The sequence below is a fragment of the Trachinotus anak genome, unplaced genomic scaffold (assembly GCF_046630095.1).
Source record: "Trachinotus anak isolate AG129_WGS33_773 ecotype Australia unplaced genomic scaffold, CSIRO_AGI_Tana_v1 ptg000039l, whole genome shotgun sequence".
NCBI lineage: Eukaryota > Metazoa > Chordata > Actinopteri > Carangiformes > Carangidae > Trachinotus > Trachinotus anak.
Genome location: NW_027273890.1, coordinates 3,554,431 through 3,572,300, shown reverse-complemented (window position 1 = coordinate 3,572,300; position 17,870 = coordinate 3,554,431). Strand labels below are relative to the sequence as shown.

At 40.1% G+C, this 17,870-nt stretch overlaps 1 protein-coding gene across 6 annotated transcripts; it reads left to right on the top strand.

The window, feature by feature from the left end:
* The first annotated feature begins 96 nt into the window (after positions 1 to 96).
* Positions 97 to 16,082, top strand: pms1 (PMS1 homolog 1, mismatch repair system component). 6 transcript variants are annotated; one of them, XM_071472512.1, is made up of 13 exons: positions 98 to 216; positions 1,346 to 1,489; positions 1,620 to 1,802; positions 2,057 to 2,159; positions 2,573 to 2,736; positions 7,490 to 7,606; positions 9,683 to 9,805; positions 9,939 to 10,085; positions 10,251 to 11,062; positions 13,017 to 13,484; positions 13,689 to 13,819; positions 15,480 to 15,640; positions 15,737 to 16,082. In XM_071472512.1, the coding sequence occupies exons 2-13, from the start codon at positions 1,358 to 1,360 to the stop codon at positions 15,935 to 15,937; spliced, it is 2,742 nt and encodes a 913-aa protein (XP_071328613.1). In that variant the 5' UTR covers positions 98 to 216; positions 1,346 to 1,357; the 3' UTR covers positions 15,938 to 16,082. The 6 variants fall into 6 exon arrangements, with proteins under 6 accessions (XP_071328617.1, XP_071328613.1, XP_071328618.1 ...); XM_071472514.1 differs by lacking the exon at positions 98 to 216 and adding an exon at positions 231 to 386; XM_071472515.1 differs by lacking the exon at positions 98 to 216 and adding an exon at positions 240 to 400.
* Positions 16,083 to 17,870: the final 1,788 nt, after the last annotated feature.

Below are 17,870 nucleotides of genomic sequence, written 5' to 3'. Positions count from 1 at the left end.
GGTGTCTCAGTGAGCCTGACCAACGGCTGCACCTGTAAGTCAAAGCTCAGGGCGGAACCCACATGAAAACCCGCCCCCCTGTCACTGCTGACCAATCAGCGTGTAGAAGAGGGGGCGGGAATCTAATCGCTTCCGCCGTGTAGCCGCTGTCTTGTTGATGAAAGATTGAACGGGGACCGCGGTCGAGAGGGAGCTCTTCCAAGCCAGTGTCCACCAGTAAGACAGCTAGCGTTGTTATTCACTATATAATATGACATTGTTATGTCGCCTCACAAGATAACACGGAATTGTGATTTTAATCGTGAGCTAAAGAGTCAAAGCAGCCCGAACAAGACGCAGACCGGTTAGCTAACGTGTAAAGTCAACTTACTGTGGCTGGCTTTCAGGTGATTTCATTAAGGTGACATGACGTTTATCAAACATTTAAAGTGTTTCTCACTAAATTATGTCTCGACTGAGAGAAGATAGCAGCCAACTGGCATTTGTCTGTCGCTAAAGCTGCAAAATCTACCTTTAATTTCATTTATTTATTTAGAAACAATGCCCATTAATCAACTTTACTGTAAAAGTGTCAGTGTTAGCCAGCTGCCACCTTAACAAGTAGCTTAAATAATCAGGTCACGCCATGGTGTGCAAGGTATTGTGACTAATTCAATACTAGCAGTACTAACTGTAATTGGAAATGGATAATCAATCATTTCTAATCATTCATATATACATTTCTATAAGTCAAGTACGCATGTATCATTGAGCAGTTGAGAGGTCATGTCAACTGTTAGCTCCTATTCATATTATCATAAATAATCCTCATGAAACCAGAAATCAAGACTTGAATCTTTGTTTTTATCAGGGTCAGACTTGCTAATTAATGCAAATGGGAACTGAATAAGAGTTGTTTACCTTACAAAATATATTGTCAAATTATACATTTGATTGAAATCACATGTTTACATTTATGCCCATGCCAGGAGAGTCTTGTGAAACGGGTTAAACATTTCTTTGGTGTTTGGGTAAGACCAGTAGAACATTGGGCTCAGTGACATTGTTGGGCCCATAATTGGAGACATAATAAAAACATTAACAATAACAGCTATGTTTGGTTTTTAACAGCTTTTTCTTCACAGTGCATGTGTGTGCCACTTAATGGGACACATGTTTATGTTTGAATGTGTTTTTCTACCATTTTATTGTTTTGTTTCTATTTTAAAATTCTTCTTCATGGAAGTGTTTTGTAATGTGTGAAGCCACAGATCTCACTTTTTTCAAAATTTGCTCCCCCAAGTCATAGCGTTGTTATGACTCAACAACCAAAGCACCAAACTAAAACTGAGCTTTTCTCTAACAGATACCTGGAATCATGAAGCAGTTGCCTCCAGATACTGTGCGGCTGCTGTCAAGCTCACAGGTTATCACGTCAGTGGTGAACGTTTTGAAAGAACTGATGGAAAATTCCCTGGATGCTGGGGCTTCAAGCATTGACGTTAAACTGGTACACTGGTGCCTAAATTACAGATTATGGAAAGGGAAAATGCTTCGTCAGTTAGTCTTTTCTTGCCCATCTAGCAGCAACATTGTTGTTGTACTTGACAAAATGCTTTGTTTCGGCTTTGTCATTGCAGGAGAACTATGGCTTGGACCGGATAGAAGTACGCGACAATGGCCATGGAATCAAAGCTGCAGATACTTCTGTCATGGCAATGAGACATTTTACATCAAAGATCTCTAGCCATGAGGACCTGCAGCAGCTGGAAACATACGGCTTCAGAGGAGAAGCACTGGGCTCCATCTGTGCTGTGGCCGAGGTGATAAATGCTGAATAACTGTAGTTTTAATTAACAGAAGTTATACGTATTTATCTAAAGTTGTATACATGTGCTGAACTAATAACAAAGTTCAAGAAAAAGAAAACAGTTCATCTCACTCATGCATACATTATAATATTTGACAGATAGCATAACGCCTTCATTTATCAGTGTATATATTAGGAATCAAATACACAGTCTGGATTATTATGGTCTATAAACTGGTATTGTGTCTTCGTGCTGTTTCCCTTCAGGTGGCTGTCACCACAAAGACAGCGGAGGATGACATAAGCTCCCAGTACACGCTTAACTTCACAGGGGAGATTGTTTCCCAGAAGCCATCTCACTTGGGTCAAGGCAAGGCACCACTAATTTAATCAGTTTTGTAGTGAACAACAGATTCAACTGTTGTGTTCGGAGCAAAGGGTCTGAAGACTTCATTAATAAGAGATATGGAGTTTTTGATTTTTAATAAATGTGCCTAATTTTCTAAAAATATTTGTTCACTTTGTCATCATGGGTTATTAGGTGTAGATTGGTGGGCAAAAATCTACAACAAAACAAAGTGCAGAAAGTGAAAGGGTCTGAATACTTTAAAGCCATTGTCACAGGGCTTTAAGACAAATTCATTTGCTGATGTACAAGTCCTGATTGGATGCAGTTTTACTTTTTCAGTTTTTGAAATATAGATGATATGGGTACACAAACTTAGAAAAAGTAAATTTTATGTCAAAAGCTGTTGCACACCTCTGTTCTTTTGTGTTTTACAGGAACAACAGTGAGTGTACTGAAGCTTTTCAAGAATCTTCCGGTGAGAAGACAGTACTACTCTTCTACCAAGAAGTGCAAGGAAGAACTGAAGAAAGTACAAGACCTTCTAATGGCATATGCCATTATAAAACCTGACCTGAGGCTCTCACTCGTTCACAATAAGGTCAGAAACCTACCACTTCCTTTCAGATTTTACCAGGTGTGGAAACAACATGTGTCAACTTTCACTGGGGAATTAATGCAAAGTACAGTATGCAAAGTAAAACTGACTATCAAGGATAGTATCTTATTTTTAAACTGCTCTATCACCCAGTCAAACAACTCCTCTTTTTAATTAATATGCAATGCAAAAACAGTCTAGTGAGGATCACACACTGACTTCCTGTGGGCTTGTAAGGTGGCTGTAAAAAGTCTGTAGTTTTTTTTATGTCACAAAGAGCACTAGCAGCGATCAGCTTGGTTTCATGTCTGTTACAATGGACTTTTTACACTGGTAAAATATTTAAAAATGTCCTTGTAATTCTCAGACAAACCCAACAGCATAAAACACCTCTCTGCTGTCATCCTGCATGATCTGTGTGTTTCAGTCACTCATCAATTCATCAGAACATGACTGAATACACTTCTGTGTCACACTCACGTCCATTCCAAAGCTGTGATTGTCTGGAACTTATCTAGCATAGAGGTGGACAGCGGAGGAGTGGATTATCCTTCAAGAGAGGTTTGAGAAATGTCTGGACGTTGTAGTGCTTCTTGTGTTTGAAAGGTTTCACCTCTGAAATCCATTGTAACAGACAAAATTTAAAGCTGTTTATAGCAAAGTGAACTTGCTGAAAATGCAAACTTTTAATTGTCCATTTAAACCTACAGCTTACTGCATGACACTCAAAAAGGATTTTTGCATGGAGCATGGTTTTCATTTTACCCTCCCTACAACAAAAATGAACCAGTGGCAAATTAAAACATTGAGGGTTTAGCAGTAATGAAGTCCATCCTGACATAAATCCTGTTTATACATTATCTCCTCCCACACACACAGCAACCGCTAGGTGTCCTCATTTGTCTTCAAATGACTTAACATCACTGGTCTGCCACCTCAGTTTCTGTTACTATGCCCTGAGTACCAGTTGTATAGTGTCATATTTGTGGCAACATCACTGACAGCAATGATATGTGTAAAATCACTGAATACCTCCAGTAAGATGGAAGATAAGTTCCCACAGAGGAAGTTCAGTTAGATCCTAGGGAGGAAAAATGTATAATTGATGCTTGATTTCATTAAATGTTTGGTTCTCAACATTTTGATACTATTACTCCTACTACTTATAGTAATAATAGTAATAATATAATAATATAATAATAATAATAATGATAATATTTAATTCCTTCAATTATATTTTTATTAAGCATTTTACCTAATACAAGAATCATATTAACAATTTTATTGATCCAAAGGATATTTTGTACCAACTGACATTCAACTGAAAAATGAAAAATTTAAGAACAGTAATAACAGTAGCACAGATGGAGGTGGGAAAAAATACAAAAAGACTTTATAATTCCACCCAAATTCACATTTTACTTGTATAACATGAAATATTGCAAAAGTGTAAAATGTAAATTGTCTCATGAGCTCAAAGTTACCAGGTGTGCGCAGAGTTCAGTGTTTGTGCGTCTGTAAAGATTCTTTGTCAAATGTGTGAAGTTACTGAAGGAGATTCAGAAGCTTTTCGGGTAAATTTTTAATCAAACACTGTCTTGAAGATAGAAATTGTGTTTAGCCTCCTGTTGTTTTGTTGTCAGTGCTAATGTGCGTCACTGAGCTTTGAAATCGTTACATGTGATGGAAAATATTCGTTTGGCTCATGGAAGCAATTTAGAAACACGTCGACTAAACATTTTATAGAGTCAAATGAGTACAGACTGACAAACCTGAAAATGCTGGGTCAGTGAGCCTGAGCTCTGCTTCAGAAAAGTTCAAGTCATTAACTTAAAAAAAACATGTCTCAAAATCATATGCATACAAAAGACTGTGCCTATATCGATTAAGGAGTGATTATAAGTCAGAAGACTGTCATTTCTGAAGGAACAGCCCAAAACCTCCACATTAGTCTGTTTACTGATCAAGTTTTTTTTTTAGATGCAAAGAAAATATTAAACTGCTGAAGAAAGTTATGAAAATAATTTGTGTACAGTATTAATTATAAAAACATTGGTTGTAGCTTTTAAAGTCCACACACTAAAATATTGATACTTAAAAAACATAAAACCTGACCTGATCACAGAAATGTGTTTGTTATTTTCATTATTGATTACTCTAAATCCCAATCACAGTTTCCTGGAGCTCCAACATGACGTCTTCAAATTGTTCTGTCTGATCCATGCTCCAGAACCCAAAGATATTGAATTAACAACGTTATAAAATAGAAAAGGAGAAAGTCTGCACTTTTGAGAAGCTGGAATCAGAGTCTTTAGCATTTACTTTGTACATGACTTAAGTTATTAATTGGTTATTAAAATCAATTGACTAGTTAATTAATCAATTTATCACTTCAGCACTTGTATTTATGAAGGACATTTAGGGATAAACTATGTTGTCTTTTAGGATAATGAAAGTGGCTAATTGATATTTAACTGATGTAATGACATTCATGTGTGGCTTTTAGATAAAATTAAATGTCGTCAAAATTGAATATTAATATTTTAAATTTTAGATATTGAATCCTTAAAAGAGGGTGCAAAACTTCCAACCTATAACTGAAAAGTCCAGGGCAACAGCCACAGATCTGTGAGCTTCTGTTTTACGAAACTCTCAACACTGTTGAGGGGTTTGGACCTAAACCCACAACAGTGGACGATAGAACTGTTCAAGGACACTTATGGTCTCGTACTTTACGCCAGTGGTTCTCAAACTTTTTCTGGCATGCCCCCTTCAGAAGCAAGAGAAAGTTCACCCACCCCTCCCACCCCACCCCACAATGTCATTAACAATGATAGGGTAGGCAACTAATAAAAAAGGATCCATGTTCAATTTTAGTGAAATAAAAGTCAGTATGATAGCATCAGCAAACCCTTGTTTGTTTATTTTCCCTCCATAAATCTCCATTTTCCCTCCATAAATCAGATTCAGTTTGAATTCATTCATTCAAACTTAGTCTCTCTCCATATTTTTCCCCACCCCCCGCCCCTCTCCCCCCGCCAAACAAACACAAATATTAAGAACAAAACCTCATGATGCAACAAGCATCGTTTGAGTGTGAAGCTGTGGAGGTAACAGTGAATTCTGTCTATGACCTGAAACTTAACTCAGGACGATTCTGAGCAAGTCTACAACATACTGTTTTAAACCAATGAAATGTGTGTGTGTCCAAATCCCTAAAATGCCCTTATACCATTACAGCCACACCTTGACTCCAGTAATAATAGTCATGAGTTTTCTTTCCATCAATAAAAAATGTGACTTTTGCAGTAGTGATGCCCTTTAGAAAATGGAAACAGCCAAACAAGTACTTGATTGTTGGTTAGTTCACAATAGAACCTGAACTAAATACATCAACACACAGACCAAAGCAATGAGTCACGTTCAATAAAACTGTTGTTTTTTTTTTAAACAAAACTTTGAAAAGATAAATCATAATTTATCATCAGTCATCAGTGTTTTTGTTTAATAAGTACAAGAAATTTGAATAATTTTGGTTTTAAGCAGGTTTCCACACCAGTGTACATGGTTGCATACCTTTGGTGAACACAATTTAAAAAAAAAAAAAAAAAAAAAAAAGTTTTTGTTATGTTCCATTATATAAGATGAGATTAATCAGCAGTGAAGTTATTTAGCAGTTGACATTTCCATCCTCTCCGACCACAGCCACTGTCAGGTGCCCCAAACACAAACATGGCTGCCTCTGGACTCAGATTTGGCTGATTATGATGCCTGAGTAAGTTGCTGAACACAGCTGCAGCCTTAACCCCAGATTCTGTTTCAGGCTGCAGAGAGTTTGTACACAGAGGTGTGTAGGTGGTGTGGATCACCGACCGCCGTATAAATTTCATGGAAATCAGTTTTGAGGTTGTCAGTTTAGAGTAGTGAATCCATTTTGCACAATCAGCACTCAGTTGCCCCTATCCTTTATCTCCAACTCTGCTATTTGTCTTGTGTCGTGTTTCACAGCTTCTTCAAGAACTGTTTACAGGAGTGATCCGTTTACATGTGCCAGATTGTGCATTTAATAGCTGAGACATGCCCTGCAACAGGCTGCATACTTTTAGAAATCAACACCCAGGAGATATATTCACTGGTAGACACAAACTACCCACCCACCGGTGGGTGTCAACATATTTTCTACCAAAACTATTTTCTGTCAAAACTGTTGTGTCATAAGTTTGCAATCAAATGGTTTTTTTTTTCTTGAAGATGCCTTTTTTCCTCCCTTCATTGATGCTTGTGTAATATTTAATAAAACTATTACAATTTAATATAAAAAAATAATTATGGCTTAAGTGATTTATACAATAATTTGATGATATTTTGTGATGCATGAACAAAATCAAAGAGTCCTGAAGCTTTGATTAACATTGTGTCGACTCAGCTATTTTCACAGCTGTAGTCTGTAGTTGTTGCATGTAGCATTTTGGGCTTCATGTTGAAATAATGACCTGTTAGGGTTTATTTATTCATTCATTTAATTTTTACTTGGCAAACAACTGATCCTCTGTGTCTTTATTGTTCCCAAAACTAAATAATGACATAGACTGATATAACCAAGCTTTGAATATTTTTGTCCATCTCTAACTGAATCACATGACAAACAGAAGATACGAACTTCAGATATATCGCCGGCTTGGTTGACAGGTTTTTAATGCAGTGTGATTTGCCTGATGTGGGCTCATGGAAGTTCACTGGTGTCATATTGTTCCAGGTGGTAGTTTGGCAGAAGGCCAAGGTGGCCGATCACAGAAGTGCCCTGCTTGCTACACTGGGGCCCGGTGCTGCTGCCAACCTGCTCCCTTGCCACCATCACCAAGAGCAACCAGAGGTTAGTTAAGGGGAAAAATGCAGAGATGAGAGAAAAATGGAGCAATTCTTCAAGACAAACAAAAATCCTTGCAGGTTAGGAGAAGATACCCGAGTTTGTCTGTGTGCTGCTTTCTAGCAAAAATACATATATGTACGATAGTAAAAAAAAAAAAAAAAAAATCACTTCAAATTTTATATGAGTCGGTTTGAAATAGTAAACCCTGTCCGACTGTAGGCAGAGTGCTAAGTTGTGTCATATCGTGGTATGTAGGGCTCACGTTTACAAGTCTCAGGTTTCATGGTCAACTGTTATTTTTATTGTTTCACATGGACCATTACTCTGCCGGACAAAGTCACCTCTGAACATTGTAACAAACGATGCAGTGAATGTGAAGAGACTACATGGTGTGCATTGCACTCTGATGGATGAGCGTCACAGGCACATAGCAGGGCCGAGCTGGCACAGAGCTGCACGCTACCCCTCCCACCTCACGCACACACCTTGCACTCTTTGCTCTCACACTGTGGCTCCCATGCCACTTTGCCCTTCATTATGGAGCCATTACGGCAACAAGTCCGTCCCAACACTGCACGTTTTTTAGCCTCGTTTTCAGTCAAAGCACCAAAATTGGGTGACATTTGGTTGAAATAATGTAATTTAACTCGAGTCAGGAATGTTCAAGAAGCCATTGTGTGACACTGGTGCTAAAAAACTTAATAAGAAATAAGAAAACAACAAGTTCTAAATAATTTGATTTGCATTGGAAATGAATGATGACAATGTCTCAGTGATTAATTTGTTTTACTTGTTTTAGAAAAAGAGAATGAAATGCCTGATTAAGATGGATAATTTTTGCAGAGCAAATGAGTGCATGCACGTTATACTGACTGTGAGCTAATAACCTCATCAGGAACGCCTGGTCTCAAGCCAGCAAATGTGGTCAGTTGGTGGCTGGCCAACTATTTCTTTGCCCTTTTCTTTTGAGTTCTTTCCTGATGAAGAGTGAATTATTTTTGTTAGCTAAGCTTTGCTGTGCTGATCGTAATTGAATTACTGTTGAGCGGTAACTTTCTGCTTGGTCACGGTAGGTGTCATATGGCTCGTACCTGCTGCCAGGCTCCCAACTAATCTAGTCTGACAGATATGGAGCAGCCCTTTTCACCCTGTTTCTCTCTCATTTTCCTCTTTGTTGTTGTTATTTTGCTGCTGCACTTTGGTGCCCAGTTATGAGAACAACCTTTCACCTTTTCCTCTTACTCCCTGTAGCACTGCAAGAGAACTTTTCTCCTCTTTGTCCCCAAGACCAAAGCTTAGTGATCAAGGGAACCAGGTTGACAATTTCACCGGGGCCTCGCTCGGGGAGAGTCGTAAGAGCTGTTCCTCTGCAGAACAAAATGTGACACTCGTTTTTGGCAGCATGACTACACATAGCCACGGCCCTTCGGGGCCAGAGGTGCCACTCATGCTCCCATAAAGTGACCCTAATGAGCAGAAATAGAGAGAAGCATATGTGCCATGACCTGAAACCACAGTTCATTTATTAACTTCATTGGCGTGCGTTGCTGCTAATAATGAGCCCTGGGCCATGTGGAAAAAAGCATGGCTATTCTCTGCTTGCAATCTGTGGAACATTAACAGCTTTCCATAATTTCTTACTAGCTTACATTTATAATGGAGTTTCAAGTTTTCTGCAGAGTGATGAATTTTAGCTCCTGAGAACTCCCTCTGGTGGGATTTGATGATGTAACATGATGTAAATTTTAATAGAAAAATGTCAAACACCAGCCTGTTGCACATGTTGATAGAGAAGTCTGCATGTAGTATAGTTTATGTAATGTCCAACTTTCTAAACTAGTAGTGACACTGTTTGTCACACACCTGTGGCAGCTGCTGCTCAGCATGTAAATATGAAAGTGTTTGGAGTTTTTGGTTCAGAAACTTGCAGCCAAATTGAGTCATTTATTTCAGCCATTATTTGTTATGTAATGTTGTTATTCAGGTCAGTAGTGGGACTCAGCATTTAACTCATTTCTGAACATTCTGCTTATCTTGTGTTGTTTTATTAATATTATAATCATTCTTATTTTTATTCAGATCTTATTAGATGGCTTTTTTCCAAAACCTGGAGCAGATTACTCCTCCACAAGCTCATCTAGCCCTGACAAAACGTTCATATTTGTCAACAACCGGCCCGTCCACCATAAAGATATAATGAAGGTAGAATAATTTTGGATAAATCAATTTAACAAATTTCATACAATGAATACTTTTTTGTATCTAACACCATTCTTTTCTCTTTTTTGTTTCCCTGAAAATATCACCCTGGTACAATTGTGTATTTGATCATCAGCTGTTGCGTCAACACTACACCGCTCAGTATCCGGATGACACAGCCCGGAATCGTTACCCCACGCTGGTGCTTAAAATTAACGTTTCACCATCTTCAGTCGATGTCAACCTGACACCGGACAAAACCCAGGTTCTTCTTCATGACAAGGTAGCTATGAAATTCACGCTCAGTCATAATCAGTTGAATATGTTGAGTATTTGGCCAGAATTTGTCCAGACCCAGCGATGGCTGGAGATATAAAAGACAACTGTAGCCAAGAAGATGTGATTGGAAATTAAACTCTGTACCATCTGTCGTCTGTCTGACCTTTAGGAGGCTGTGCTCACTGCAGTAGAGACATTGCTGGTTTCTCTCTATGGCTGTCGGTCTGGTCATGACCCCTCAGCTGAGAAGCAGCTTGGCCATGAGACATCTCCCTCGCCGTCCAGTCCTTTGAAGACTGATGCTTTACAAAGTGTAGAGATGGACGTCAGTGTCACAAACCACAATGGTAACTTTCCTAAAGAAGCTCCTGAACACGGTGGCACAGCAGCAACAAGCACTGATGCTTCACTGAATCGACAGACCTCAAACAGCAGCTCCTCATCCTCTGTAGCAGAGGACTGGATTGTGAACCAGATCCCAGCCGGGCTTGAGTCTAACTTTTCTCTCTGTGATGATGATATAGCTCAGAGCTGCACTCAGACATTAGACACAGGTTCAGCAAGCAGATCTCTTGAGAGACTTGACAACGTGGTGTCAGCTGCAGACACAAGCAAAGACCAGCTATCGGCTGAGGACTGGAGCCGGGGGACGGCTCTGACTCACCCCTTAACACAAGAACCCCTGCAGCCTGTTAAAATCCATCAACCCTCAAAGTACAATCATTCTGATTCAGATGAGTTCAAGAGTCAGAGCAGCTCAAACAAAAAGATGGTCAACGCCATAACAGAGAAGCAGGCTGCTCTGACGGCCTACGACCTGATCAGCAACCGCGCCATGAGGGCACCGCTGTCTCCCGCCGCCCTGTTCGAGAAGGAGGCCAGAGCTGAGGTCCTGAGGGAGAAACCTACAGCCAGCCTGCAGGATATCAGTGTCGCTGTTCACGAGAGGTGGAAAAATCTGCAGGAGGAAGACCGTAAGAAGTGAGTTTCCAGACCTTCACCTTTCCAAGTAGTTGTTTCCATTTCTTGTTATTTGCAAGGCGGAGAGAGGGGGGAAAGTTTGACCTGTCATTTGCATGTGAAAAGCCTGGACTGAAACGGAAATTTTGTTGATATGAGCTGTGTTTCTAATTTCCAGACAACTGTGCCTAATAGGGAGCTAGGTAGACAACATTTTCCGCAGAACTACAGGTATCACTAATGATGAACTGTCCAAAGTATTCCTCCTATTCCCATGTCTCATTTGTCTTGTTCATGGCAGATTTTCATTTAGATTTTGACATGTATTCAGCATCAATAATTGCACTGAGACAGGTTATACTAATTTAATAGAAATTGACTGATGTGAACTGCTATTTACTCATTTGTAATTAGAAACTCTAACGTGAATTTAATAATTAATCTAAATACTTTGTTTCCAGGTTCACACAAGTCTCTTTGTCCATTTAAAAATCTCACCTACACTTACTTCATGAGTGGTGTCAGGAGTGACACATAGTTGGCGCAGAACAGATGGAGGTAATGAGTGTTTGTGTTTGACCCTTGCTCCCCTCAGAGTTTAAGGATTTACATTAATGAAGGTATGACAGGAATGGAGCTATCTGCGGAAACAAACAAGAAATATCAACAGTGATCAGATGAGTGTGTATTTTTGGTAGTACAGGCTCAAGGTGTGTGTTTGCGTCCGACTCAACTCTGAGATCTAAGCGGACAGAACATTTATAAAATGATGCTACTAGCAGTTCTGGAAGCACAGCACAGCACACAGGTCATGTGTAACTCTTAACTTTTTGATTGATTGTATCAAAACTTCTAAAATGGTCCAGATAAACATGGACACGTCAGTGAAAGAAAGACCCATCTGATCTCTGTCTGCTGGGCGACTCAGCTAGCATCGTGGAATAACACCATTATACTGCACTGTGCTTCATCCCCATTATGCTAGATTACTGCATACCAATTACAAGTAATTGCAAGGTTGGAAAATGTGTATCATGAGTGTTTGGGGCCTTATATAAGGTATGGAAGAGTGTATGGAAAAAGACATCTGTTTAGAATCCCGCCTTCTTAAACATGAAGTAAGATGTGGCAAGTACTTGGCTCCTTTCACCTCCGCTGTTAAGTGGGACACCATTTCTAGGAATTAGAAAGTTCATGAAACAGGTTATTTGAATAATGGGGTGCTGAAGTGTAAGCCCTAATGCTTAACATATGAAGATCTATGGAAACATGAGTTGGCAATTTTGCTGAGGAAAACACCCGACATATATCAAACACTGGACGTGTTTCCTGCATTTACATTGGGAACCAGTTGTTACTCATTATCTTAAATCTTATTTTAGAACATGTTGTAATATGTTCTAAGAAGACAACAACAGATGGTAGCTTAGCAGCTGTGCTACTCAGAAGATTATGCTTCTCCAATGGTACACATAAACGTCTCTGCCGACCTATGCAGAGAAGCAGTTATGGGTACATACACTCTGAGCAGGCGAATCGCCGGTCCTGACCGGCCTGACTCTTTCCTGCATGTCATTCCCTCTCTCTGTCTCTTCATTACCTGTCACTCCATATTGTCCTATCCAATAAAGGCATGAAATGCCCCAAAAAATAACTTAAAATGGACAAAATCGAAGCAGCAGAGGGGAAGATATCCTGACGTTTACCTCCTGGTGTGGGTCAATATCCAAACACACTTGATCCAGTTCCCTTAATGCAACTAATTCCCACTTCTTTCTAACGTCATACCTCCTGTTTGTAAAGCAGGTTTTTAGCCCAGTCCAAGATAACCATGGTGACATCAGTAGCCACTACACGTCTGGGCATCTTTGTCTTTCAAATCACCACATCAGTGCATACTGGAATGTCAACTTTGAACCGATTTAATAAGGAAGTGGTTTTCACTGTGTGTAAAAGATTTGGTTGAACTCTGCAGGTACGAGGAGAAGGCAAAAAAACACCTGGAACGCCATGACCAAAGGACCAAGTTGGCCTCAGCTGAGGGCCCCAGAGACCCAAGTGTGAGCACCGCAGCAACCCATGTGCGCAGCCAGAAACGCAAGGCCCCATTGTCCAACCAGCAGCTGCTGGACGAGCTCTTCTCTGCTCAGCCCCAAAAGAAGATGAAGAACCCTGCACCTAAGCCCTCGCAGCCCCTCCCCTGCAGCGTGGCTGCCCTTCGGCTGCAGCTTCAGCGCCTCTCATCCCAGAGCAGCGCAGCGCCACGGGGCCTCCGTCTTGTAAACCGCCTGGCCTCTCAGAGCGCCTGGGTCATTTTATGTGGTCAGAGGCTCATGTTGTTAAACCCATTTCGAGTGGAGGAAGCCTTGCTGTTTAAGAGACTTCTAGAGAATAATATACTTCCAGCAGAGAGTCTGCAGAACCCTATACAGTTAACAGATGGGTAACGTATCACTCACCTCTCACCAGCAAAATGCCAACCCTGACAGTTGTTTTCCTTGTGGAAAACCACACACTCATCAAATTTCTCTACATATATGTATGTTAGATACTATTTTTAAGACAAAAAAATCCTAATCCTTGGTTTCTATTAAAGCATATACACCGTTGTATGTTAACATGTCCTTGTGTCTCTTTTCTTTTCTAGAAGTCTAGGAGGAGCTGAATATACTGATGCCTTGTGCAACATGGAGAAACACAGCCCTGAGCTGAACGGACAGACCTTCTTCTCTGATCCCAGGCTCGTAGCTAATGGGTTTAAAATCAAACTCAGTCCAGGTACATTGTAAATAAAGTTTTGGACCGTAACGCTGTTGAATGAGGTAGATCAGTGTTTGTGCAACTGATTGAACAGTATAGTAACAGTCCCTAAACAAAGGCACCGTAGTAGAACATAGAACTCTACAACACAGCCAATCAATCAGAAAACAAGGCTTTCTTATTTTTCGAGTCATGCTGTTTAAAGGTCTAATGGATTGTTTAGTTTTATTTAACAAATGTTGGAGCCATTTGCCATCATTAATGTCATAGTTCACCAGTCACTTAAAAATGTCAAACGTACAGTCCCCAGTAACTGGATTACAAGCAATTATTTCTGACAGAGTTTCAGTGTATTGGATTAGTTGTGGATAAGACAGAATAGTCCCGTTCCTGTTCCCGTTCCTTCAACAAAAGATTTTGTGAATCGTGAGAGAACTAAAATATAGGACCAGGCAATCTATTATTTATTCATCTATCTATTTATTTATTTATTTTATTACAGGATTTTTTTTCTATAATCAATCATGACAAGCTTCATAAGTTTGACAAGTCATGACAACTCAGTCATTCAGTGTATGTACATTGTAAAGTTTTGTGACAAGTTATCCTTGAACTTAGCATTTATAGTATAAGATAGTATAATACATGCAAATAATGGATTAAAAAAAACCTCTCTTGTATATTTATCAAGCATTTTTCAGGGCGATCACACCTCTGGTTCTAATATTGATAGGTCTGGACTGACAGATTATTCTAATAACTACTGTATACATCAGGTTAGTTTAACCATATATGTATGTGATAAATAAGTGTAATGGAAAGGTAATGCAAATGGTAAAGAATATGTAAGAAATAAAGCAACTTCCTTAGTTAAACATATTTTTCCAGTTTCTTCATTATCATTGTGACATTACTTCTGTGCTCGCTTGCTTGTTTTTGTTGCTGGACTGGTTCACCTCAGTTGACACTGGCGCTCTGCCCAACAGCGTGGTCTCACAGTAGGTTTGTACCCCAGTGTGCAGGTGATGAGAATGGTTGCCCTTTAAGAAATTCTAGGAATTTTCATTTGGCACGGCCCGCCTCGGTGGGTGTGCATGGGATTGAAGGTAGCGGCGTATATAAGATGGCCTCATTGCACAATCTCTGCTGAATATCTTTGGTTTTTGTTCGGACTGTTGGAAATGTGTTTTTATTTTCCAGAATTTGTGTACAGTTTGTGCAGTTGGTGTGTTTTCCAATTAGAAAAATATATTTGGTGTTATTACAACAAAGAAATTAATTTAATTTAATAGCACCTATGGACTATACTGGACATGCTAGACTATACAGTCTTGCACAGGCAACAGAAATATTCTCTGTCTCTCTGCATGTCCAGTTTTTATTTTTACTTGTCTGACTTCATTTTGCATCCAAAGTCATGTATCAGAAATATAAATTGTCCATGATTTGCAGTATTTCCTCATGAAATGAGAAGCCATCATTCTTCCACCCTACAAGACAACTTCCTTCCAGTCTGCTGGGGCTTCTATTAGTCATTTAACACTCCATTTGGCCCTTCGCTTGTTTGACTTGGTCATCAGTTCGGCCGTAAACCACAATATTTATTTATTATTCTTTCCTGGAGATAGTAGTAGCGTCTGGAGTATATTAATCCTTGTTTTCTGCTTGTTTTGGCCAGGCCCCTCGTCAGCCGAGAGACATCTGGAAGTGACAGCAATGGCAGACTGCGTGCCTTTCCTCGGTGTGGAGGACCTCAGGGAGATCCTGACTGCAGTTCTCCACAGGAAAGCCAGGACCGTGCAAGAGTGCCGGCCACTGAAAATCACAAACTACCTGCAAGTGAGAGAAGCTATGAATGGAGAATAAGAGTGGCATCACTTATGTGATGTTATGTGATGTTTGTTTTATTAAATGTTTGAATTGTCACCCTCACAGGGAGAAGCAGTGCGACTTGCCCGTCAGCTGCCTACAAATTTATCCAGGGAGGATGTGGAAGAAACCCTCCTACGGATGGAACAGCAGCTTGGTGAGAAAAGCCAGACCTGCATCCATGGACGGCCATTTCTCCAGCACCTGTCTGACATCCCTGCCACAGACCAGGAGGCTAAGGATCTGCTGCGGCCTTTAGAGCTGTAAAAAAAAGTAGACACCTGTATGAAAAATGACAGCGGTGCAATATGAAACAATTATCTCATCTTAATGCAGCTGAGTATTTTCTATTTTCCTCAAATAATGTTCAACTTTGTTACAACCAGAATACGAAAATAAATATATTTTTCCACATTTTGTGCTTTGATCAAGCATGTGGTGTGTTTTGTGAAACTTTAATATTTTTGTTAATACCTTAAAAGTGTAAAAAAAAATTGTATTGGACTCACCTGGCTCAGAAATAAGAGACCTGCCACAGGTCTGTTTCATAAAGGCTGGTAAAGATTTTCAAAACCTTTTTGTCAGGTGTTTAGTTTGTTCTTGCAAGTGGTACAACTAAAGCCAGGTTCCAACCTCAGTTTTATCAGCTGAGTCATGAAAATGAGCCCGAAGTTGCAGTGATGTGGACACATTTTTGCATCATACCAGGTTGTAATGGATGTGTAACTGAAATTAAAATTTAATGTTAATGTAAATCATTAAGCTTTACAGCACTGGTGATAATAGCCTGGTTAATAAGCAGATGATCCATTTACAGCTGTTTGTTATTTATTTGGTGTTTTGGTTTTGCAGGCTGATTTCTTGCATGGTTTGCATTTTCTTGGATTAATAACAGCAGTCTTCAAAATGCACAGTGACATCTGATTCCCTAACTTGATTTCTGTCCAAAAGCCAGAGTATCTTACTACCCCTAAGCCTCATTGTGGCACCATTGAAATGGGTATTGGCAAGCTCCGAGCCACAGATGTACACTGTGCCAGCTACTACCCATAATTCTTTTCCCTCAATTAGTGCCAGCTGCTCGGCCTTTAGTATTGACAGATACTTGTATATTATCCCTGGCTGCATTAAATGCTTCAGAGATTTGCACTGTAATTTCAACCACAAAGTTTAGCAAATCCTTGACACTGCGCTAACTCGCAGTGGTGCCACTTCCTAAAGACATTAGTCTGTTACTGCATCATTCTGGTGTTCAGTGTTGCTTGAGGTTTCCTGTGGGAAAACTGAGTTTGGCTGTGTTTAACAGCTAAAACAGGAGGGGACTGAAAAGCATTTAAGAATAAAAGTTTCTGCTTTTTGATTTGGTTTAGTCAGGACTATTGACTGGGGTTTGACCACACTTGGATAACAGGAATACATATAGCCCCACAAGGTTTTCACTCATCACCTTTTCATATGGACACTGAATCCCACCACAGGGAAAAGTGCAATCTGATCTCTCATCTTATCATAATATTATAGTTAAGACCGTGAAAGGTCAAACCACAGCACATGTCTTGTTTTACGTGGCCTCTGCTGAGAGAACCCACAGATGGCTTCAGCATTGCTGCAGGGCCAACGCTCTGCAAAGTGCCTCTGGGAAGGGGATAAATGCCAGTGAGGACCCCTGCCCCTCCTCTCACCCTTCGCCCCTCGCTCCTGCACGGACTCTTGTTTTAAACTGCTCGCTGCTGGATACGTGCTCCTCAGTTGCTTGTTTCCATAAATGCGTGCAGCAGCAGAATCTACTCTGTACATGCTGCCTTTGGCACCCAAGGGGCATATCAGAGTAATTGGGGAGGATTAACTGATGATCATCTTTTGACCATGTGACCACACTGTTTAAAAGGTCAGCAACGGTTCACTTTGCCAGCTGTCTTTTAAAGCACCTGTTGCACTGTTTTTGACATTTTCTTCAGCTAAATTGAGGTGCTTGCTAACGATCAAGCCAACGTGAGGAACTGGAAAACGGAACAGTTTGGGAATGCATGAAAAATGTTGAATACCAAAACCTCGATACAAGAATACTCAGTTCACATACAGCGTCATCTAGATAGTTATCTGTTCTCCTATTACGGCCCTAAGGTGCAGAGCCACTGCTTGTCAGGTCGTATTCAGCCGCCAGGGCAACTGTACACCACTCTCACAACCCAGAAGTAAC

Excerpts from the sequence above, each read along its gene's own strand:
- pms1 (XM_071472512.1), top strand. The coding sequence starts at position 1,358 with ATGAAGCAGTTGCCTCCAGATACTGTGCGGCTGCTGTCAAGCTCACAG. Across the intron at positions 1,490-1,619 it reads CAAGCATTGACGTTAAACTG|GAGAACTATGGCTTGGACCG; the intron begins GTACACTGGTGC and ends TTGTCATTGCAG. Across the intron at positions 9,806-9,938 it reads ACCATAAAGATATAATGAAG|CTGTTGCGTCAACACTACAC; the intron begins GTAGAATAATTT and ends TTTGATCATCAG.